Raw genomic sequence first — 24669 nt, 5'->3', positions numbered from 1 at the left:
ACATGCAGAATGATCTGGACAAACTGGAGAAATGCTCTGAAGTAAAGAGGATGAAATGCAATGTGGACAAATGCAAAGTGCTGCACTTAGGAAGGAACAGTCAGCTGCACACGTACACAATGGGAAATGACTGGTTAGGAGTGCGTACTGCAGAAAGGGATCTGGGGTTCCTAGCAGATCACTAGCTAAACAGGAGTCCGTGTCACACTGTTGTAAATAAAGCAAACATCATTCTGGGATGTATCAGCAGGAGTGTTGTAAGCAAGACACAGGTGCTAATTCTTCCGCTCTGCTCTGTGCTGATTAGGTCTCAACTGGAGAATTGTGTCCAGTTCTGGGTGCCACATTTCAGGAAAGATGTGGACAAATTGGAGAAAATACCAAGAAGAGCAACAGAAATAACTAAAGGTCTAGAAAATATGACTTATGAGGGAATATTGAAAGAATTGTGTTTGTTTATTCTGGAGAAGAGAAGATGGGGGTGGAGGAGCCTGATGACAGTTTTCAAGAACTGAAGGTAAATTGCTCTTGTTAACCTCTGAGAGCAGGACAAGAAGCAATGGGCTTAAACTGCAGCCAGGGCGGTTCAGGTGGACATTAGGGTTGTTAAGGGTTGTCAGGGTTGTTAAGCACTGGAATAAATTGCCCAAGGAGGTTGTGGAATCTCAAAAGAGCAGGTTAAAAAAACACCTGTCAGGGATGGTTTAGGTTAGTGGTTTTCAACCTCTCATTTGCAGACCCCTAAAACATCTCAAATGGAAGTGCAGACCCCTGTGGAAATCTTAAGCAGTCTGCAGACCACAAGTTGAAAACCACTGTTCTATGGCAACGACAACCTTTTGCAGACCCCTTAGACAGTCTGCAGACCCCAGGAGTCCATGGACTACAGGTTGAAAGCCACTGGTCTGGATCACGGTTTCTCACCCTTTTTGATACCAGGGACCGGCTTCCTATACTGTGTCAAGGAGATCTCAGTGACTGGTGCCAGTCCATGGAGTGGTCGTTGAAAAACACTAGTCTAGATAATGCTTGGTCCTACTCCACTCCCCTGCACTCATGGCAGAAGACCTCTTGAGGTCCTTGCCAGTCCTACACTTTTAAGATTCTATGTTTCATGGCCAGATGTGCTGTGCCCACCCCGCTGCAGAGCTGGGGGCGCATGTGCTGGGGGGAGGGTGAGCCAGATACGCTGCACCCCCAGCTGAATCACCCAACCATGTGACCTCAGCCTCCCACTGCCTTCCCACCAAACCCAGCCACATTGCCCCCTCTGCTCTGAACCAAATGCTGTCCCCCCCAACCCAGCCTCCTGTCCCCACTGCCCCAGCCACACTGCCCCATTGACCCCCTCTGCTCTGGGTCAAACACCTCCCCCCCAAGTGAGCCACACTGCTCCCACACTGACACAGCAACACCACTGCCTCTGCTTCCTGCACTGGCTTCTCCTTGATTACCACACAAATCCAAACTTTACATCACCAACCTGCACCACTTGCACCAAGAGTCCTAGAAGAGTTGACTGAGAGATCTCTGGCCCACTGCTGTTAATTGTTATTACATCTTGGAATCCTGAGGAAATTCCAGAAGACTGGAAGACAGCTAGGTGCCAGTATTCAGCTAGGTGCCAGTATTCAGCTAGGTAACTACAGGCTGCCTAGCCTGACATCAGTCCTGTGCCAATAATGGACTCCTGCACTCCTCTGCTCCAGGCCCTCCAGACCAGCCTCCCCTCTGGCTCCCAGTCCATGGAGATCCCTCCAGATCCCATCCTGGCCTATCATTCTGACCATGCCACCCACTCCTCCTCCCCATTTCACTGGCTCTGCCTGCACAGCCACCCATGTCTCCTCCCAGCCCCTCTCCTCCCTAATGGGCCCAACACTCAACTCACACTGCATTCAGCTGCCTGTGCCATGACAGCTCCCTGCCCTGCATGGCTGTCCTCATGCCCTTGCTGGGCTCCCTGAGCTGCCCTTACTGCCAGGTCTTTGCGGAGCCACAGCAGTGGTTATGAATGGGTTTGCTCCATCTTTCCACCCCGAGTCTGGGGCTATTTTCCTGCCCTTGTTTCTAGTCTCTCTGGGTCCCCTTAAATCAATGTTTCCCTCTGCCTGTTGCACTCCTCCCCTCTCACGCCCATGCAGACCTTGCTCTAGGACCTGCTGCACTGGATTTCCAAACAGATCTGTCCAGCACACACAGCTCCCTCCATCCTATGATCAGCTATCAGCGGCTGCAAAAGGTCACTTCTGGCAGAGCAGGGAATAGAACTCATGTCTAATATGATTTTTGTAAAAGGAAATCATGCCCCACTAATCTGCTAGAATTCTTGGAGGCGCCAACAAGCATAGGGACAAAGGTGATCCAGTGGATAGAGTGTAGTTAGACTTTCAGAAAGCCCTTAACAAGGTTCCTCAACAAAGGCTCTTAAGCGAAGTAAGTGGGAAGGTCCACTCCTGGATCAGTAACCAGTTAAAAGATAGGACACACAAGGTAGAACTAAATGGTCAGTTTTCAGAGTGGAGAGAGGTAAATGGTGTCCCCCAGGGGACTGTACTGAGACCAGTACTGTTCAACATATTCATAAGCTATCTGGAAAGAGGGGTAAGCAGTGAAATGGCAAAATTTGCCGATGATACAAAACTACTCAAGATAGTTAAGTCCAAAGCAGACTGCAAAGAGTTACAAAAGGATCTCACAAAACTGGGTGACTCAGCAAGAAAATGGCAGATGAAATTCAATGTTGATAAATGCAAAGTAATGCACATTGGAAAACATAATTCCAACTATACATAAAATATGATGGGGTCTAAACTAGCTGTTACCACTCAAGAAAGATCACCCCATCTCAGAAAAGATACATTGGAATCTGAAAAGGTATGGAAAAGGGTGACAAAAAGTATGAAACAGCTTCCATGTGAGGAGAAATTAATAAAACTGGGATTTTTCAGCATGGAAAAATACAACTAAGAGGAAATACGATAGAGGTCTATAAAATCATAGGGAGAAAGTAAATAAGGAAGTGTTATTTACTCCTCATAACACAAGAACTAGGGGTCACCAAATGAAGTTAATAGGCAGTAGGTTTAAAACGAACAAAAGATGTTTTGTCCCTCCCTGTCACTCTGGGAGGGAGGTCACACCTGCTCACGGCCACACCTGTGTGGGCAAGAGATAGGCAGGGGATTAGCTCACCACAGTCTGTAGCCCCAGGCCCTCAGGCAGGGCGGGTCAGGCAAGCGATCTGTGGCCAGGGTGAGGACGCAAGCCTTCCTGACTCCACAGCATCCCAGCCCAGGGCCTTATCAGTGGCAGAGAATTCCACCACTGGGTCAGCAGGGCTCCAGACACAACTCACTGACCAGTGCTTGAGTGCAAGCCTAGCCAGACCTAAATCGGCTACCCCTGGGCTACTTCCTCCACCCGTGCTCGTGTACCTGCAGCCAAGGGACATCATCCACTTCCTTAGGGTACATCACAATCCAAGCAAGCCCTTGCCATCTGGGCTGTCCAACAGCTCAGGTGAGTCCTCAAAGCAGCCAGGGTCCTTGCCGGTTCCTCTCTCCAACAACCAACAGGTTGATGTCTTCTCCTTCAGCAACTGGCCCCCATCTGAGTTGCAGGGCCTGCCCTTTATACTTCCGGTTCCTGTTCTGGCTCCGCCCCTCTGCTTCTGGTGTGGTGGGCAGGGCTTCCCTGGTTCCACCCTCTGGGGTTGAGTGGCAGTCCCTCCCTGTCAGTCTCAGAGGAGGCCACACTCCCTTGCTACGGAAGTATTTCTTCACACAACACACAGTCAACCTGTGGAACTCTTTGCCAGAGAACATTGTGGAGGCCAAGACTATAACGGGGTTCAAAAAAGCACTAAGTAAGTTCATGGAGGATAGGTCCATCAATGGATACTAGCCAGGATGGGCAGGGATGCAAAATCATGCTCTGAAGTGTCCCTAGCCTCTGTTTGCCAGAAGCTGGGAATGGGTGACAGGGGATCTGATGATTACCTGTTCTGTTCATTCCCTTTGAAGCACCTGGCATTGGCCACTGTTGGCAGACAGGATCCTGGGCTAGATGGACCATTGGGCTGGTCCAGTATGGCCATTCTTATGTCTGTGCTGTGGGAGACCCATGAACAGACCAACTGAGGGGAATCTGGGCTACCGGTACATCATGTTGGCTGGGCCCCACCCCTTCCCATTTCATTTACACAGACTCTACAACTGTTTGGAGGGGCTGAGCTGAGGCCCTGGTACAATTGTCCCTCCTTTCTCCCCCTCATCATCCCTGCCTTACTGCCTCGCAGAAAGATTAGGTCAAATCTATGTGCTTGGCTATGCAGACTGCTCACTCTGCAAAGTCTCGTGAGACACACGGCAGAAGGGCTGTTGTTAATTACATACTCAGATGCTTTTTGTTGTACAGGCTGGTTGTGAGCTGGGACTCAGGCACTTCAGCAGCTCAGTAACTTACAGACCACAGAATGATCTCTCTGTCTTGTTTCCACTCCCCTGCCCACTGCCTTTCTGCTCCTTCCCTTGGCTCACACAGATAGGCCGCCGTCCCCAGTCAACGTGACTGTTACGCAGCTGAAGGCAAACTCCGCCACTGTCTCGTGGGATGTCCCAGAGGGAGACGTCATCATTGGCTATGCCATCTCGCAGCAGGTATGCCAGGCTCTGCCCCCAAAGTGTCTCTCTGCCCCTGGGCCCCATAGGGTCCTGCACCTAGTCTCCATTTTGCCTCCCTTTGCCCTTCAGGGGGAGCTTTTCCTGGGAAACCCCTCCACTCTCCCCCCACCCCCCGAAGGATGCACCAGGAGCAGTTCTGGCCAGGAGTCATGCAGGCTCCTTCCTTCTGGGCCATCAGCTCTGACTCCACCCATCTCTCATCAGCCTGTCTGGGGCCAGCAGGCCAAGGGGTCTCTGGGGGCAGGACTCACTTGGCTCCACCCTCCTGGCCACTTCACCTTCAAATCCCTCTACAAAATTTCTGTGCCCAAGGTGATTTGGGCTCCAGTCCTGTCCTGAGCCCACCCCTCCCTGCAGGCCTGGGCAGGGTCCCTGCTCTGAGTTGGGCTTTCCGAGGGAGGAGCTTGGCCTTGTGAATATACGGTGGCACAGGGTGCTCTGGAAATAATGATCTTCACATGATTATCACTGCCCCATGACAGCCCAAAAGGGCCACCTAGGAGCTGGGGCTGGGAGGGAGCTCAGTGCTCTCCATGCCTCCAGCCATGCAGTTGAGCTGGGCACTTGACCTCACTACCCCAACTCCAGAAGGGCAGGAGAAGCCCTCCCTGTGGCTGACGGTATCTCTCCGATTCTGGCAGCGGCAGGATGGGCAAATGCAGCGGTTCATCCGGGAGGTGAACACCACGAACCGAGCCTGTGTGCTGTGGGACCTGGCAGAGGATGCAGACTACATCATCCAGGTGCAGAGCATCGGCCTGTACGGAGAGAGCCAGGCCAGCAAAAGGGTCCATTTCCGGACCCTGAAAGAGACAGATCGCCTCCCCTCCAACAGCTCCAACCAAGGTAAGGGCAGGAGCCATAGCTGTCCCATTGCCACACACTGTGCCTGGGAGATTGGTAACTGGGCCACACAAGGCAAATTCCCTCCAGGGGTCCCACAGGGCAGGGGAGCAGGAGACAGGTCCTGGAAACAAAAAGGAGTCAGGGCTGCCCAGCTGGAATCCTGTTGGGGCAGCTAGGGACTGTGCTGTATTGAAACGAAGGCACTAGTGAAAGTCAAACCCTCGCAGTTCAGCCTTCCTCCCGGTGAGAAGGCAGAAGGAGCAGAGGGGGTGGTCTGCGGACGGTCAGGAAAGAGGGTGCCTATGGGCTCTGGGCAGGGGCTATGCAGGGCACTGGAAAGGAGCTGTTTGTGCCCATCTCTGAATTCCCTGCTGCAAACTTACAGTTCCTGGGGGCTGGGCTGAACAATGGGGGACAAGGAGAAACAGCTTGAAACCACGTGGCAGTTCCCAATACCTAGATGCAACGTCCCAGTGTGACAGGCGGTTTGTCAGAGTCTGGGATCGCTGGTAACTGAGGCCCCAGGACGAAAGGAGGGAGTAAAGCCCACGGCAGACAGGCTGGGATGGCAGGACCTAGCATGTCACTCTGGTATTACAGCAAAGCAGGCGGAATAGAAGCCAGCCCTGGCCCAACATGGAGCCAAGGAACACAAGCCACACAGCAGCCAGGAGACACAAGGCCCAGTAGAAACCTGGGGGGAGACGTTCCCTGCTGCACAGCCCATACAGCAGAGTGTGAGGGGCACACTCCCGTGGGGTGGCACCCATGGGTTTCCTCTGTTCAATCCTGCACCAGAGGCAATAGATGTGGGGGAAGGATGCTAAGCCCCTCGCTGCTGGAAAAACCCATCCTAGAAAAGCACAGAGCTGCCTTGCCAGCATTGGTTGTCTCCCCCGGCCTGCTAACATCACGCAGGCTCCCCAGAGCCTGCAGCAGGGGCAGAACAATGGAGACCAGCTCCCTCCCGTGCTGAGCTGCAGGTAGGGTTGCCAACACTGTATTTCAAAAATAAGGGACTGTTTTCTTGACACGCCTGCCCCTGCTGTTATTATTAATCATCATCACTGATAATGCTAAGCAGCACCAGGGGTATTTCGTGCTGCTTTGTGCAGCACTCAGCAACTCCCGATCTGCTTGTGCAGATGAAGTAATAAGGACTGTTGGCCATCCTAGCTGAGGGAAGAGACCGTGGTACGAGCCCCTGGAGGTCACTGACCGGGGCGCACTTATCTCTTGCGAGCATCTCCTGTCGGCTGGGTGCAGTTCTGCACCCTTCCCATTCTATCTCCCAGCACCCTATTGGCTGTTGCCCTCATCAGGTGGTCTTCAGTGGCTCAGCCCTTCGGCTAAACTACTTAGTTAATAGATGGAGGGATGGATGAACCCCTTCCAGAGTAGTGTCCAGCAGGGCCTGTCCCTGTGCCCTTGCTAATGCCTTTAGACCTGTCTCTGGGCTCAGTTCTCAGCTGTTTCTGGGCTAGCTTTAAGTCTGTGCCTACCCTAGTATGGAGCAGAGTCCCCAGGGCTTTTTCCAGGAGACTCCTTGCCTTGATCGGTTCTTATTGCTCCACATTCAGTCCCCTTCCAGGGTAACAAAGTCAAATGAATGGTTGTCTCTCTGCACGGTCTCCAGCCCCGGCCCTGGGCCTGGTTAAACTCCTACCCCCTTTCTTGGGCTTTTAATCAATGTCTCCCTGGGGCTTCAGCCACTCCCCCAGTGGGGAACCCGGGCCCGCCCACTCCTATGGGTCCTAACAGACAACAGCCACGTGCTGCTTCCCTTTAACGGCTACTGCTGCCTTCCCTGGGCTGCTTCCCACTTGGTCCCATCAGCTCCTTGGATTTCCCGACTCCAGAGTCCCAGGCTCAGCCCTTGTCCTGCTCCTCCTTCAGACAGTGCTGGGCTGGAGAACCCTTAGCTCGTGCCCCTGCCCTGCTAGGCTCCCCTGGGGCTTCTCCCAGGGACCAGTGAGCTCAGGCCTCTTCCACACTGGAAGGGCATGCTGGACTGGAAGATGCCCACCACAGGCTTCCCCATTAGAAGAGGGAATTCTGGGTAAACTGGCTGGTTTCTGAAAGGGCAGCCAGGCGCCCTCTGCCCAGTGCCGCTGTCTGCGGGGGTTGAACCTGTGTTTGGTCCCCATTGGCCTGACCTAACTGTGTTAAAGGAGGCAGCAGAGCCTTTCCAATGAGTGCTTTCCCTTGTCTCACTGCAGCGTTTGCTTCCACTGACCCATGACCCCTCTCTTTGGTTCCCCTTGTCATGCTGCAAGTCCTGGCTGTGTCAAACTCAGTGGAATAAGTGGGCCCCGAGAGCCCAAGACATTGACCTGACCCTGTTGCTGTACAACACAAAGCAGTTTAACAACTTCCAGGCTTGACTACAGTGACTTTGGCCTGCTTCGCATCCTGGCACACACATGAAAACTCACGCTCCCAGCGTGCAGAGCGACAGCTCCTCTCTCTGTCCAGCACACTGACCATTGCTGTACGCAGCTGCGGAGCCACCTCCCTACCGCGCGAGCTGCCGAGAGCCTGGAACTGATCCAGGGACTCTGATGTGAGAAGGAAGCACACCACCATCCCAGGCCTAAGCAGCAACCGGGGAGCTGCTGCTAGACAGGAGGGTTTGCAACCCTCTCAGGGTGGATGGCAAGTGCTGGAGTGTTGATGGAAAGGGAGGGATGCCCTGGGGCAGATGTGTGGACACCTAGCCCTCCAGGGCACACATGCCTGTCAGACGCAGACCTCATGGCCCTCCCGGCTGGCAGGCATATGTCTCTCCTTCCCCGGAGCTCACACCTCCCCAGACTCTACCCCTCTCTGCAGGGAAAAGGAGAAGGGGCTTTAACTCCCAAAGGCCATCATGGATCAGCCCAGGGGGTTCAGGCTGCTGCCTCTGACCAGCACCGGATGTTTCAGAAGAAGCAAAGATTTGACTGACTCAGATCAAACCTGCCCTTTACACTGCTGGGAGCTGAAGGGATGAAACCCTGAGCCCTGTTTCCCCTTCTTCCACTTGTGTCCTCATTGACCCCCTAAAGTACTGGGAGTCTTCTCTGGCTCCTGTGGCCAAATCAATGACACGCCTGGGCTGGATGACATTTCTTAACCGTCTACTGCTTGGTGGGGTAGGAGCTGGGTAACCTGACGGACCCCAGAGGGCCTGGGCCACCCCACATGACAACTTGTCCAAGCCTTACTTTGCTGCACTATGTGTCTCTCTGCAGGTGACATCACAGTGGAAGGGCTGGACAAGGAGAGGCAGCTGCAGACTGGGGAGATTGTCATCATAGTGGCTGTACTGCTCATGTGGGCAGGTAAGGAAAGGGGGAGGGGTCGGTCCCACCTCGTGGGCTTCTGGACCCCTCTGACTCCTATATTGGGGTTGAGCTGCAAGGCACCACATGGGTCCTAAGGTGAGGTGCTGGAGATGCAGAGGGCTCTGGCCAAGAATTGTGCAGCTTCCCCCCCAGGCTAATGCACTGAGCCTGAGGAAGGAACAGAAGGATTTAGCTGGCTTGATAGAGCCCTGGTGGGATACAATAAGGGACTGTATGCAAGGTCCCATGGGATGCAGGCTAGGGCAGGTCCCAGGCTGCCAGAGCTCCCACCAAGACCATCTCTCACTGCAAAACAAAACCCGGTGAAATGCCAGTGCCAGAGCTCTGAGCTAGCAGGAACAGCTCAACCCCAAAGTGCAACTGAGCTGAATCCAAGCCAAGGGGACCTGCTCTTGGATCAGAGGTGGTACCTACCAGTCCTGCAGGATGAACCTAATGAGAGGTCAGAAAGGCTGGAGAGCAAGGCTGGGTCTCCATGCAAACTGTGCAGAGAGTCTTCCATGCTGAGTGGGCAAGCTACAGCAAAGAGTTCAAGCATGGCTGTGCTCCATTACACGGGCAGCTCCACATCAGAATGGTAAGACTGGGAGATCTTGAGAATAGATGCTGACAAAATAACATTCAGCTCCTGCACCTGCCTCAAAATCTAGCAGATAAAATCTCCAAATGCTGAACCCTGATCTTCTGCAGTTGGAAGTGAAGCACACCCATCACACAATTCGTCCATGTTTCCACTTTTTGTAGGATTCCTTTTTAATTTTCAGGTCATTAAAGAGCTCTTGATGGAGCCATATTGGCCTCTTACTATTCTTCCTGTCTTGTCACTGCTTTCCAGGATGCAGTTCTGTCTTGTTAGAGCAACATATGTTCTTTGTTCCTAGAGGAATGATCTTGCAGTTGGCTGTGTTAAAACACATGTTGCTCAAATGAGGCCATCTTACCAAACGATCTAGGTTGCTCTGTACAACTGACCTGTCCCCATCATTACTCACCTCCAGCAATTCTTGTCATCTGCAAATTTCACCAGCAATGATTTTATATTTTCTTCCAGATCATTGATGAAGATACTGAATAGCATCAGGGCAAGGCTAAGTCCCTGCTGGACCCCCATAGAAACACCCTCATTCGACAACAATTCCCTATTTACAGTTACTTTCTGCAAACTACCAGTTAACCAGTTTTTAATCCATCTATTATGGGCTCCATTGATTTTGTCTAGTGCTAATTTTTAATCAGAATGTTGCGCAGGACTAAGTCAAATGTCTTACAGAGTCTGAGTATATCGTATGAGCACATTTATCTTTATCAAACAAACTTGTGATATAAAATTTGTCTGACACATCCTATTTCCATAGAACCATGTTAATTGGCATTAAATATACTGCTGTCCTTTTATTCTTTACTGCTTACATCCCATTTCAATCTCTCCATGAGCTTGCCAAGGATCAATGTCAGGCTAACCAGCCTGTCATTACCCGGGTCATCCCTTTACTATTTTTAAATAATGGCACAAAATATTAGCTTTCTTTTCAGTCCTCAGGGACTTTCCCAATATTACAAGATTTGTAAAAAATCAACATTAATTGTGAGTTCCTCAGCCAATTCTTTTAACACTCTTGAGTGCAAGTTATGCAGTCCTGCTGATTTAAAAGTGTTAACATTATTCAGTTATTACTCTTCCTGTTGTGTACTGGGGTGTCTGGGATTTCTCCATAGTATGCCAGAAGGTCTAAGCCCCTTGATGAGATGGAGTTTGGCTGCACCTTTGTTAAGCTTTTCTCAGTGGCTGGTTATGCTAAAGTGCTAGATTTTAAGGTCAGAAGAGCCCATTGTGATCATTTAGTCTGACCTCCTGCATAACACAGGCCGGAGAAATATGGGGAGGGGGAGGGTGTGATGGGCATGCTTCACCTCCGACTGGAGAAGATCAGGGTGTACAAAAGAACAGGGATAAAAGAACGTAGGGATAAAATCAATCAGGCGAAGGCACAAAATGAGTTGCACCTAGCAAGGGATATAAAAGAGACAATAAGAAGAGGTTCTTTAAATACATGAGAAGCAAGAGAAGGATGAAGGAAAGCATAGACCCTCTGCAGAGCAGGAAAGGAGAGGTAATAACAGATGATATCAGGAAGGCTGAGGTGTTTAATGCTTATTATGCGTCAGTCTGCACTAAAAAGACTAATGGTGACCAGATATTCAACACAATTAATATTAACGACACGGGGGAAGGAACAAAAGCCAAAATAGGGGAATAACAGGTTAACAAATATTAGATACATTAGATGTATTCAAGTTGGCAGGACCTGATGACATTCATCCTAAGGTATTTAAGGAATGAGCGGAAGCCCTTTCAGAAGCATTAGCAATTATCTTTGAGAACTCACTGAGGACAGATGAGATCCCAGAGGACTGGAGAAGGGCAAACATAGTACCTACCTTTAAAAAGGGGAACACAGAGGACATGGGGAATTACAGACCAGTCAGTTTAACTTCGATACCTGGAAAGATTCTGGAATATATGATTAAACAACCAATGTGTAAGCACATAGAGGATAATAGAACAAGTAATAGCTAGTGTGGATTTGTCAAGAACAAATCATGCCAAACCAACCTAATCTCCTTCTTTGATGGAGGTACTTGCCTCTCTCAGTGGTGCGCAGACTTTTCCAGTCGCGGCCTCCGTACCATTCACAGAATTTGTTGCACCCCCTTCCATTACTTGTAATCTGAAACTGTTCTTTTTTTTGCATTACTTGTAACCTGAAACTGTTTTTCACACTGGAAGGTGGAGAGGAAACACAGAGATGAGACTATTCATTCATTCAGTTTAGTGTTAGAGCATCTGACTCACTCGAGAGGTCCTGGACTCTCAACTATTATTGTATATGTTGCCGGTTTATGTCTTTTAGTATCAATTATAAATTATTAAATGAGTTTTAAAATGAAGGAGAATCAAAATTAGTTGTAAAGGAACAGTAGGCCTATGATAGTTCTGAAACTTACCATATTGTTGAAAAGAAGACAGCCTTTGCTTTTATTTGTATGTTTGTTTTTTAAAAGGGCAAAAGGCGGACAAGTCTTTGCACCCCCCGTCCCCGCCCAAGAACCTCTTGTGGCCTTCGGGGGGTGCATCCCACAGTTCGTGCATCACTGGCCTATTGGATGGGGGGGAAGCCTTAGGCCAGGCGTGTCAAACTCAGGCTGTGTTTACACTGAGGGGCGCCAGATCGATCTTTCAGGATCGATTGAGTGGTCAGTGAGACCTGCTCAATCGATCAGGAAGTAGACTGAGTAAGTCTACCCCCTCTAGTAGCGTAGCACAGCGTTCCTCTTGGCTCAGCGCAGTGCGAACAGCGCGAAGGGAAGTTGAACAGTCGACGTCAGTTACACAAACTACTCTGCGTAGTTTGTGTAACCCCGTCAACTGCCGCCGAATCGTGCAGCCAGTGTGAACCAGCCCTCATTTGCTATGGTGGGCCAGATTTGAATTACATGTACTTCAAGTGGGCCATGCATCCCATAAATTGAAATACTAGCACTTTTGGAGCGCTGCGTCTCGTGCACACAGCGCGCCACGCGCTGCATCTCGTGCACACAGCGCGCCACGCGCTGCATCTCGTGCACACAGCGCGCCACACGCTACCACCAGAGTACACAGATCTCGTGGCAGTGTGCGATGCTGCAAGATCTCACGGCGTCGTACTCTCTGACGGCAGCGCGTGACGTCGCAAGATCTCGTGGCGTCGTACTCGCTGGTGGCAGCGCGTGACATTGCGAGATCTCACAGCGTTGTACTCGCTGGTGGCAGCGCGTGACGTCGCAAGATCTCACAGCGTTGTACTCGCTGGTGGCTGCGTGTGATGTTGCGAGATCTCACAGCGTTGTACTCGCTGGTGGCAGCGCGTGACATTGCGAGATCTCACAGCGTTGTACTCGCTGGTGGCAGCGCGTGACATTGCGAGATCTCACAACGTTGTACTCGCTGGTGGCAGCGCGTGACGTCGCAAGATCTCACAGTGTTGTACTCGCTGGCGGCAGCGCGTGACATTGCGAGATCTCACAGCGTTGTACTCGCTGGTGGCAGCGCGTGATGCTGTGAGCTCTCGTGGCAGCGTGCACTGCCGCCAGAGAGTACGATGCTGCAAGATGTCGTGGCAGCACATGCTGCCGCCAGGGGCCGGACCACGAAAGTTGGCGGACTGTAGGCGGCCCATGGGCCGGATGTTTGACCCCCCTGCCTTAGGCTTTTGACACTGTACCCCATGACATTCTCATAAACAAACTAGGGAAATGTGGTCTAGATGAAATTACTATAGAGTAGGTGCAAAACTGTTTGAAAGACTGTCCTCCGAGTCATTATCAACGGTTCTCCCTCAAACCAGGGGGACGTATCTACTGTGACCCCACAAGGGTCAGTCCTGCACTCAGTACTAGTCCATATTTTCATTAATGACTTGTATACTGAAGTGGAGAACATGCTTATAAAATGTGTGGCTGACATCCAGCTGGGAGAGTGCAAGTGCTTTGGAGGACAGGATTAGAATTCAAAATGACCTTGACAATTTAGAGAATTGGTCTGAAATCAACAAGATGAAGTTCAATAAAGACAAGTGCAAAGTACGGATGTAGTGTTGCTGTAGCTGTGTTGAACCAGGATATTAGAGATACAAGGTGGGTGAGGGAATATCTTTTATTGGACCAATGTCTGTTGGTGAGAGAGACAAACTTGCAAGCTTACACGTGAGACCTGAAGAAGTGCACTGTGTACGATCAAAAGCTTGTTTCTCTCACCAACAGAAGCTGGTCCAATAAAAGATATTACCTCACCCACCTTGTAGCTCCATGTGCAAAGTACCACATTTAGGAAAAATGAATTTCACAACTACAAAATGGGGAATAACTGGCTAGGTGGAAGCACTGCTGAACAGGCTCTGGGGTTCCCATGGATCACAAATTGAATATGAGTCAACAACGTGATACGGTTGCAAAAAAGGCTGATATAATTCTAGGGTGTATTAATAGGAGTAGTGTATGTGAGACTCTGGAGGTAACTGAGCTGTTCTACTCAGCACTGGTGAGGCCTCAGCAGAAGTACTGTGTCCAGTTCTGGGTACCAGACTGTAATAAAGATGTTGATAATTGGACAGAGTCCAGAGGAGAGCAACAAAAATGAGAAAAATGTATTTTTTATGGCAGAAGCTTTACAAAGGAAACCAAAACTTAGTGGGATGTGTTTTTCTTTCTACAATTTTCAATCTTTTGATTAAATGCAATTTTATTTTGATTTTTTTTTCTTTTCTCTTTTTCCTCTGTACATGGCATTGATGAGATCGACACTGGATTTTGTGTCCAGTCCTGGTGTTCACATTTTAAAAAGGATGTTGAAAAATAACCACCAAAATTATTCAAACGCTGGAGAAAATGAGTGACAGACTGAAAGGGCTCAATCCATGTAGTTTAGGAAAAAGAAGATTAAGAGGTGACTTGAGTAGTGTCTAATGACCTTCCTGGGGAGAAAATCCCAGGTACCACAGGGCTCTTTGGTCCACTAGGCAAAGGCAAGTAAGAACCAATGACTGGAAGCTGAAGCCAGACAAATTCCAATTAGAAATTAGGCCCAAATATTTAACCGTGAGAATGAAGAACAACTGGGACGAACTCCCAAGGGCAGCAGTGGATTCTCTCTCTCTTGATGTCTTAAAATCAAGCCTGGCTGCCTTTCTGGAAAGAAGTCTTTGGCCAAAACACAAGTTATTGGCCTCAATGTAGGGGTAACTGGGTGAAAATTGGTAGCCTGAGATATCCAGGAGGTCAGACTAGATGATCTGATGGTCTCTTATGGCCTTAAACTCTATGAATCAAAATATATATATAAAGGGAGTGGGGAGAGAAGGGGAGGAACAAAAATTAAACAAAAACGTTTTTGGAAAAATCTGTTGACATTTTTCTGAATGTGTGTCTGAAAACACTTGCCATTTTCCTCCAACCCCAGGAAGCGCCCAGATCTAATCTGTGACGAGGGTTGTGGCCGAGTTAGTGCTCCGAGCACACATGCCAGCAAATGCCATGGTGCTGGACGCGGAGGTCTGGCTCTTGCTCAGTGGCTGTGGTTTGCTGTTGAGTAGTGAGAGAATTGTCCCAAGTCCCCCACGCTGCATGGCTGGGAGGTGGAAGGAGGCTCTTGCAGAGCCATGACTTGCCGGCAGACGCTCATTGCACAGTGCATCTGAACCAAAGGGATCCACGTGCTGGGCTGATCATTACTGCCACTGGGAACGTTTCTTATGCTGCTGTAATGACCCAGGCAGCCAGCACTCCCGCTGGGCCTGGCCTTAGAGCCAGCCCTTCTGCCCCAAGCATAGCCCCATAACACGGGGCCTTGGCGTGACCCTCGGCACCTAGCGAGCAGACTCTGCAGTGGCTTTTCACCCACACAGCCTTGGTGGCTTAGGGGCTACGTCAGAGCCCGACTACATTAACATTCTAAATCAAAGGGGGGACAGCAGGGCAGGGAGGCAGCGGGGAGAGTTGGGAGGATGGGGCAGTATTGGGGATAGGCTTGTTGGGTGTGGTGGTATTGGTGGAATCGTGGGGAGGGGTGCTGGGTAGAGGGGTGGTGTTGTGGAGGGGCACTGTTGCAGGGATGGGCAGTGTTCTGCTGAGGGGTGGTGTCGGGGGACTTGCTGGGTGGGGGAGTTGTGGGGAGAGGCAGTGTTGTAGGGAGGGATGGTGGTGGGGGAGATGCAGGGTGGAGTTGTTGTGGGGAGAGGTGGTGTTGGGGGATTTGTGGGGAGGGGTGAGATGCAGGCTGGAGTTGTTGTGGGAAGGGGTGCTGTGGGGAGAGGTGGTGTCGGGGGAGATGTGGGGAGGCGCCCTGATGGAGGAATGGCGTTGGGGTACTTCCAGGGAGGTGGTGTTGGAGACAGTGGGTTGTGGGGTTGGTGTTGTGGGAAGAAGGTGGTGTTTGGGGCGGTGTTGTGGGCAGGGGAGGGGGTGTTACGCAGGATGTTGGGGAAACCCCCTCACACCACGTCTGTCTCTCCCTGCAGCGGTGATCGCGCTCTTCTGCAGACAGTACGACATCATCAAGGACAACGACTCCAACAACAACAACAAGGAAAAGACCAAGCCGTCCTCAGAGCACAGCACCCCGGAGCGCCCCACAGGGGGGCTACTGCGCAGCAAGGTAATGGGGGGAGCAGGTTACTGTGGGATGGGGAGGGTGAGAGGCACTGGGGGATAGAGGGATGGGATGGGGCTGGAGCAGGGCACTCCCCTGGCTGCCAGCTTCCAGGGGGTTCCACTCCTTTGCTGCTCGACCGTTTGGTTTTGGCTCCATGCTCTGATTGGCCAAGTGCATGTTTGGGGAGGACTGAGGGGTCCGTAGGGCTGCTCCTGCCCATGGGGGGTTACTGTGGCTGGACCCTGCTGGAGGAAGCAAGGCCTTTGGACCCTCGCCTGCTGAATGCTTTGGCTAAAGAGAGAGGCTGTGTCGTGTCGCAACCAGAGTGCAGGGCGGCAAGCCAAGGCTGCTGCTTCCTCATCCCAGCCTGGCGCAGACTCACTCTCCGGCTCTGAGCAGATCTCTGCCTCGGTTTCCCCAGCTGTCATGTGAGGATGTGGTGCTGAACGACACCAGGGGGCCGGGGCCGGGGCCAGGCATGTTTGTAAAGGCATCCGTGTTGTTACTGAGAGTGTCCCGCCCGCAGTCTCCTGTGTGCCTCCAGCAGCGACAGGCTGAAGCCCTGCTCTCTGGAAGGTTCTCTGCCTGCCTGTCTCCATCTGGGTGAGGATTGTCAGGGCTGGCTCAAGTCCAGGACAGAGGCTTGTGTCTGGCAGACACAATGAATTTCTCCGTCCCGCTGAACTAGCCCCACACCCCTCCTCCTCAAGGGGGAATGGCCCTTTGCCTTGGATTTACAGAGTCTTCTCTATGCCCCAACCTGTACGCAGTCTCCAGGATGTAACCCCTTTAGTCTGATAGACCCCAAGGGGCCAGACCTTTCCCAGGGCGGGTCAGGCAGCCCCTGCTTCTCCCCATGGCTCTCTGCAGCACGGCCAGCTGAAGTCAGACTCCTGCAGAGACTTTACCTGCTTAGGAGCAACGCGCCCTGTGCATCTCTGCAGTGCGTCCTTAGCGAGCACGGGCAAGGCACGCTCACGTCAGAGTCCACATCGGTAGGAGCAACGGCCCCAAGATGTCGTGCTCTTCCGAGATCCACTTCTCTTTGTGTCTCTCTCTGAGACGCCTGTTCTCAGCAGCACCCTTAAAAGCCCATCTGCTCACGCTGGCCCTTTTGTCTCTTGCCGTCCGTGCTCTGTGTTCACCTTCTTGGCTTGCTTTGGTTTCCCAGGTGTGCGAATTGCCTCCCACAATAACGTTGTCTCTGTCAGAGCCGCCATTTGTGGGTTGATTCCAGCCAGTTCTTGTTAAAGTAGACAGTCTCCCCGAAGCAACATCCATGACGCTTGGCCATGCCTCGCCGCCTTTTACACTCAATGTGCATAGAGAGCAGGGTACCCAGGGTAAACCGAGGCACACGTGTCATAAAAATATTACCAAAAACTCCCGTATGCACCATGCCCTTTAAGCAGGACTCAGCATCTGCCAGCAGCAGAGGGGGAGATTGGCCCAGCCCTTTTTCCCACGCAGCGATGGAGCCAGGACTCTGGGCACATGGCCCCAACAGCACCATGGGTGGCATCAGAGGTGTCAGCAGTTCCACACACTCTGTGGTGTCTCATGGGCCTGGGACGGGGAAGGGAGATGACTAAGCAGGGAATGAAACCATGGGTAGGCCCCCCCGGGACCTTTGCAGCCCCCAACCACAGGGACATCACTTGCTCACATGGGGCTTGTTGCCATGAGGTGCAAGGGCAGGGGCTGTGTCCCTGCCTCTGTAGCACAACGGGCCATGTGTCTGCCTGGGCTTCTGGCACTAGTGTGACACACAGACTGGCCTGACTCAGCAAGGGCTGTGCGCTGAGACCGGGAGACAGGCTGGCTTCTTCGAGTCAGCGGTCCCCAAAGTTCCAACACTTCACAAAAATGTCACTTGTTTTTCCCTGGAGGGGGGCCGTGGGGTAAGAGACCTCAGATTTCTTACGACAAGGAGCAGTGTGAAGCAGGGAGCCTCTCACTACATTGGCGAGCAGCAGCCAGTGGAAGGCATCCCCGAGCCCCATGAAGCTTTAGAGTTAATCGCAGTAATAATAAATATGGACTAAGGCGGGGGGGAAGGGGTCCTCTGAGGTTGCCAGTTCTGTGGTTTAATGAATTTTAGCCAAGGACAGTGTTAAAGGCAAATGGCTCTGTAAGGAGAGCCTAAAGCCAGAGCACGGCCTCAGCCCATGAGAGGCGGGGTGCATGCCCCTGCTTGGCCCGTGGGGGTGGGAACACCGCCACTTGACTCATTGGAGAGAGGGGCACACACCCCACTCGACACATCAGTGGAACACTCAGGAGGGCTCAGTACCCCCAACTCAGATCAGATCTTCAAAAGAGCTCAGTACAGCATGGGTCACATTGAACCCATGGGGAATCTGGTCCTGAGTGTTTTGGAAAATCTGGCCTTAATGTTGATTTTTCTCTTGTAGAAAAAGTCTCTATCTGTCAACATCATTGAGGTGTAAGCACAGTGCCAGCTCTGGATCCAATGACCCATCCTGCCAGAGTCGAGGAAGATCATGGGATAAAAGGACAACACCAGGCTGCCAACCTGGAAGCCTCAGCATGCAAAGAAATTACGCTTCTTCCAACATCTTCTCCAACTGAGGGGATCTGCATGGAGACAGACTGGGTGATGCATGCAGATCTGAGTCTCACAGCCATCGTGTAATTGCCCCATGGCCACTCACGTATCAGTGGGGAGCACGAAACAGCACCGAAAGAACAAACAGCAATATCAGGATTTCAGGGGGAGCCTCCCACTGAATACTGCAGGAATAACATTGCAGAAGTGGGATCCCATGGCCCACGGTGTGTCCCCCATGCGCATTCCTGTGACAGCCATAGGCATGGCCAAAGTTCCAGTCACCAGAGAGCCTTAGTTCTCATCCATTGAGGCTGGAGCCTGAGGGGTTTTCTGTTTGCTTACAGTCCCAGAGAAGTTTCCACTTTCCAGCCCCTTAACCCTGCAAGCCTGGCCTCTGGGGCCCACTGGCACTCACAGCAGAATAGGTGGAGCAAGTGCTAGCTCAGGAATGGCTGGAGCGAGAACTGATCAGAGCTGGTGAGACTTCCTCAGCGCTCCCCCACGTCAAGAGTTTGACTTGCATGATGGCCCCATAGGACCCTGCAGACACAGCTAGAAATGGAGGCCGGCTCTTTCCCCATCGCTTGGCTTGGTCAGTATGCTGACTCCACATACTAGCAGCTCAGATGAGCTTCCATCCCTTCCCCTGAGTATGACAGATCACCCTGAGGAAGGAGGATCTCAGATCAGGCAGTGCCAAAGCTGTGCTATGCAATGCAAATGGAGAAGCCAGGCCTTGCTCCAGCCAGCAGGATGCACTGGGAGGCAGGGGAGAGTTTTCTCTCTCACATCTCACTCCTGCCCAGTTTGTAGGGCAGCAGGGATGGACCCAGTGCCCATAAAAATGTATTCTCTGCTAACTGCATGGCACAGTTCAGCTCTGGGTGTGGGAGAGGATCTAGGACTTGTAGCCTCTGACTCCCTTAGGGGCTTCCAGCACTCAGAGCTCGGTTCTAGCAGCCCTGGGGCCCACCACATGGAGCCACAGCCTGGTTCCCTGGAAACATCCCCCGGCCTCAGTCTGAGAAAGGTGTGTGGCAGGGGAGAGAGAATACCCTGCTGAATCCCCATGCGACGGGGGGCAAAGGCCTCAACACCAACTGCCTCTGCCCTTGTGGAAAGGTCTCAACACAGGGCCCTGCCCCAGCCCCTTCACTCTACCCCACTGCAGGGCAAAGGTCTCCCCATGGGGCCTTTCCCAGCTCTATCCTACTGCTCTTGGGCCTTTTTAACCCTGGCATTGAAGGCCTCAGAACAGGCCCTGCTCTGATTGCAGGGTGGTTTTATGTTAGGGCGCTATGGAGCGTGCAAGGGGGTAGTTCCTTTCCACACTGGTGCATGGTCTAGAAGAGGTTGGGCTCCACTCCTAGGGAGTTGCTGCTGCTGGAGAAAGGCTGCCCCAGGGCTTCCCACTCACCCAGAGCCTGCTGGATGTAGAAGGCACTGGGTGTCTGTGCAGGGAGCCATTCCCCTGCCATAACACAACTAGGAAACGTGCTACTCCAGCCTCCCCCATCACACCTCCCTCATGGCCAGTGCTCCGGCTGCACCAGCCCTGAACACGGGCAGAACTCTCCCTCCCCGCCCTATTGCCTCCTGTGCCCTCCAATGCCTGCCTGAGACACTGCCGTGACTTACAATTCCCAGTCATGAGCTCCTGGGGTGGGTAAGGCAGCAGCCATTTGGGATCCAAGAGTTAAATATCTCTGCCAACCGGGGCCTGGTGGGCAGGAGTCTAAGCCTGAGCTATATAGTGCCAGGGCTAGATGTGTCGTAACTCATCCCAATGCGCTCACAGATCCCAGGCACAGCAGGACTCTACAGCATGAATCCTTGCCTGTGCCCCAGCTCAGACCAGCTCTGCCCTAGGGAGAAGCTTCCAGTCCAACAGGTTCTAATCCCACTCCTGCCTCACTGCCCCCTGCCAGTGTGTGACTGCAGCTGTTATTTCTCCCCCAGAGCAGACAGCAGTCCCCTGGCCAGGTTGCTATGGGACAAGACAGTGTTTATTCCACAGGGACCTTTTGCTGGAAAGAGCTGACCCCAACAACTCAATCACCCACAAAACCCACCAAGTTCTTGTACTGTATGGACAAAACAGCTTGTCTGCACTGCTCGCTACCCTCATCCAGGGATGCATTCAGGGCAGAGCTGTACCCAGGGCAGTGAAAGCTGAACACCACCTGTAAGCACCCAACCCTCAGAGTCCATGTGGTGTCACTAATTGAGTGAATTCTGTCATTCAGAACTAGCACTGCTTCTAGCCAACCCCAGCCCCCTTCCCCCATATCTACCTTCCGCCATCAGAGGAGAACACAGAACAGTCTGCACTGAGGAATGACAGGTTTGTAGCCTGGGCCCTGCTCCCTCTGGGGCCAGGATGCTGTCTTGCAGCCCCACGATTGATGAGAATCACAGGATCCAGTGTCTTCCAGGAACCAAATCTTCAAGCAAAGCACTTTCAGGACTCTTTCCTCCAGGTGCTGCTCAGCTCCTGCCACAGGAACATGCAGGGGGCAGGGCAAGTGACTCCCCATGGCAGGGTCTTTTCAATAAAAGTCTCTTGGCTCAAAGGCAGAATGGTCACTGTGGCAGCTACTCCAGTGCATGCACAGTGGCTGGGAGCCAGCTGCCAAGGCCAAGGGACAGACCCACTAGTGCAGGACGGGATGGTTGGGCAGTGCAAACAGACACGTGAAGCCCTGGAGATTCTGATACAGGCTAGTGACAACGGCAGACTGAGAAATAGCCAAGGCTGCGTCAGAGCTGGGGGACGGGGGTCCCATTGACTCTGCTCCTGGATTTTCCTTTAGCTCCCCACACAAAAAAGGCCTCCCCTTCCACAGCAGCTAGAGAGCCTTGTGCTCTCACCAGCCATCTTCAGAACAGAACCGCTCCCAGGGGCATGGCAGTTCTGGAGACAGCATACTTCTCCCTTTGGGAGCGGGCCCTCTGCCATCCATCCATGCCCATCAGGGAGATGTACTCTCTGCTTCTCTCCAGACAGCATGGGTAGCAACCAGTATTGCTGCCCAGGGGTCTCCACTGATGGCTGGACCCCAGTGACGATGCTGTTGCTGGCTGAGTCACATAGAGGGGATCTCTCTGTCACCGACAAACAGATAAACCCCATCCTGTTACATGCACACGCACACGCGCACACACACTCTTGCATATACACACAAGAAGCTGGCACCACACCCTTGGCACAGTTCTCTCTCATTTTCCAAATCAGTGTTGGTGATTTCTAGCTAGCATAGCACTTGCTGTCTCATCCTATCCCATACTTCCCCAGGAGCTTGCACAAGACATCAGCCCAGGCTTGGTCCCTATTGGGGGCTGCTGCCAGGTTTGTGCCAGGTGTCCCTATTGGGGAAGGTGATTCAGCCATTACCCTCTCTCCCACAGTGGTCCCATTGCTCTACAGGGCCTTGTAAACAGAGAATCGACCATCCATCTTTGCAGCTCTATGGCACCGGTTGGGGCTGCCAGTTCACATGCACTTGGCACCACAACAGTTTGACAGAGAAATGGGGCTGGAGGCTGCAGAGGGACCAGCAAGGGTCTTGTTCCCTCCCAGGATGGCGTCTCAGAGAAAATGAGAGCAAGAGAGAGAAAATGCAGGATCCAGAGCAGAGAGAAAGGAAACCTGGCAGGATGCTCTCCTTGTGGACCAGAAGCAGGGCTGCCATATCTGTGTGGTGGGAGGTGAATGCTGCAGGAGACACCCGCTGGCAGAGGGGATGGAAGGGCTCAGAAGCCAGCTCCCTGTTGGGACAAAGGGGCATGCATACCACATTATACCAAGTGAAAGCAGAAGGAGAGGGCATTAGCCTGTGTTCCTGAAGGGGACCAGGCCTTGACTCATTTAACAAGACAAGTGTGGGGAGTGGAGCCTGGCCGTCCCACTGCCCCCAGAAACCCTTGCTGTACGGCTCACTTGCCCCCTGGCTCTGTGGGAGCTGGCAATTTGACCCAGGTTTATGGGCTGTACTTTCACAGCCCTGTCATGGCACGAACACAGGCCTGGCCCTCAGAAACCCTTCCCCTCCCAAAGTTCAGAGGGACCCGGGAAATCTATGCCAGAGACCACATGGACAGAGTCAAACTTACAATGTTAAAAAACTAATTTTATCGCATTCTACAAAGGTGGCATTTTCATTTAAAAACCAGCAGTTTCACCATGACAGAATCTGTAGTAAAGTGTGTGGGGGCAGCAGGTGTCAGAGCAGTGGGGACCTCCACCCACTAGACACAAAAGCGATGGGGTCTGGGAGTAATCAGCAAAGGGGTGTGGCACCTGCACCGGAGGAGAGAGTAACCCCTTTCTACACTACCTGAATCTGTGGGCAGCACCCTCAGGTCTGGCTAGGCAGGAGGTCAGACCAGATACTCAGAGCATTCCCTCCTGGCCTCAAGTTATGACTCCCCTTAAGAAGCAGAAATCTGCTGACCCTTATTCCAAAGAGAGGCAATAAGGACAGAGTGCATCATCCAGGCAGTCCTTCAGTTCAGACTTCTGTGCTTCAGCTACAGGAATGGGAAAGACTAGAGCCATAGGTCTCATCTACAGAGTAATCACAGCAAGCAAGAAAAGGTGAGCCAGAGAAAACATGGCACTGAGCAACGTTCTCGACTCAGTGTGCCTTGGAAGGCATGCCCAGCTAACAGCAGTGAGCACCCCTGCACACCCAGCGTGCCCGGGAACACACACCCAACTAACAGCAGTGAGCACCCCTGCACACCCAGCATGCTCAGGAACACATGCCCAGCTAACAGCAGTGAGCATGACTACATACCCGTGCCTGGGAACACACAGCCAGCTAACAGCGGTGAGAACCGTTGCACACCCAGCGTGCCTGGGAATGCACACCCAGCTAACAGTGGTGAGCTCCCATGGTGGGGCAGTCGTGCTCAGGAACACAATATGGAAGACATCTGCCCGGTGCATGCTGGGTGCCAAGTGGTGCTCAGCGCGCTGTTTGCCGGCTAACTTTTTCTAGCATGCTGCATTTACCCAACATGGATGAGGCCAAAGCCCTGGCACAGCTGTGCCCTAGAACCAGACAGCGGAGGGGAGAAAAGGGCCTATTGAGTTGCCAGCCCAGTCAGTAGGGAGAGCAAGCAGCACCCTTTATCCTGGGGTCAAGCCCAGCCCAGTGCAACAGGGAGCACAAGGGGCTGTTTTGGGGCCCATAGGGTTGCAGTGGCCACATCCCACCAATTCCAACTGACCATTGCTGGCACCCTCAGTGGATAGGCTGAGGAGTAGGCAGGTCACAGATGCTGCACTCCCTTTGCCCCACTAGAGGAAGTCCCTGCAGAGCTGGCTGGTGGCACAGAGCAGGTCAGTGGGTGTGGGAAGCCAGCCCTGCCACTGCCTGAGCTGAGCCTGGTTTGGGGAAGCCCAGAGGTTGCAGGCATGGCACCTTCACTAGTACCAGCACAAATGAACTTACAAAAGAGTCAAGGAAAGCTGACTGTCAAGCCTCAGAACCAGAGCAGGGAGAGCTGCCAGTTAGTCCAAAGGCACAGGCCAGAGAGGAGAGCTATGCCGCCTGGCCTGAGCCCCGAGCACAATGTGCGGAAGAGGTGCTGCTTCGTCCACATCCCAGGTACAGGTGCCATGGATCTGAGCCTCAGGCACAGAGAAGATTCTGATTGGTTAATCCATTGTGATATGTAAACACCGGAAGACAGACAAAGCCTCGTTAGCCTGTGGAAACCTTAGAGAAGGGTCCCCTGTGGCGGGTGGGTGGTTGACCTCCAATGCCCCCATCCCGTTTCATCCTGCTGCGTCGGGGGCACCCCAGGCTGGGCCCAACTCCGTGGTAAGTGCATGATGGACGAGCTGCCTCCTGATGTGGGGGAGACAAAGTCTGAAACACAAAAGGGCATGAGCCCCAGAGCTGTGAGTGGCCTAGGGAGGATGGGTCCAAGAGAGGAGACGGGAGGGGAGAGCAGGCAGGACCCTCCTGGGTTGGGCCTATGAATCCTCCCTGCTGGCAAGGCCTCTGCTCTAGCATCACCCCC

The 24669-nt window shown here is 52.5% G+C and overlaps 2 protein-coding genes across 5 annotated transcripts in view; one reads left to right on the top strand and one right to left on the bottom strand.

Moving 5' to 3' along the window:
• FNDC4 (fibronectin type III domain containing 4) overlaps window positions 1-19499 on the top strand; it is a 37655-nt gene extending 18156 nt beyond the window's left edge. Inside the window, exons 2-6 of the mRNA XM_067550546.1 lie at window positions 4546-4661; window positions 5327-5531; window positions 8765-8854; window positions 15931-16067; window positions 18479-19499. Coding sequence (XP_067406647.1) covers window positions 4546-4661; window positions 5327-5531; window positions 8765-8854; window positions 15931-16067; window positions 18479-18514 — 584 coding nt within the window. The 3' untranslated portion in view covers window positions 18515-19499. The remainder of the gene's footprint in view (window positions 1-4545; window positions 4662-5326; window positions 5532-8764; window positions 8855-15930; window positions 16068-18478) is intronic.
• A 2208-nt stretch (window positions 19500-21707) lies between these two features.
• The window catches only part of LOC137154743 (low density lipoprotein receptor adapter protein 1-like), a 30111-nt gene continuing 27149 nt past the window's right edge, over window positions 21708-24669 (bottom strand). For all 4 annotated transcript variants that reach the window (XM_067550544.1, XM_067550541.1, XM_067550545.1 and 1 more), the window contains one exon: window positions 21708-24515. In XM_067550544.1, coding sequence (XP_067406645.1) covers window positions 24422-24515 — 94 coding nt within the window. In that variant the 3' untranslated portion in view covers window positions 21708-24421. The remainder of the gene's footprint in view (window positions 24516-24669) is intronic.

Source organism: Emydura macquarii, unplaced genomic scaffold (genome assembly GCF_026122565.2).
Source record: "Emydura macquarii macquarii isolate MOO-44397 ecotype Brisbane River unplaced genomic scaffold, CSIRO-AGI_Emac_v2 contig_1300, whole genome shotgun sequence".
Taxonomy (NCBI): Eukaryota; Metazoa; Chordata; order Testudines; family Chelidae; genus Emydura; species Emydura macquarii.
Note: the sequence above shows the minus strand (reverse complement) of the source record. Positions and strands in the feature narration are given on the sequence as shown.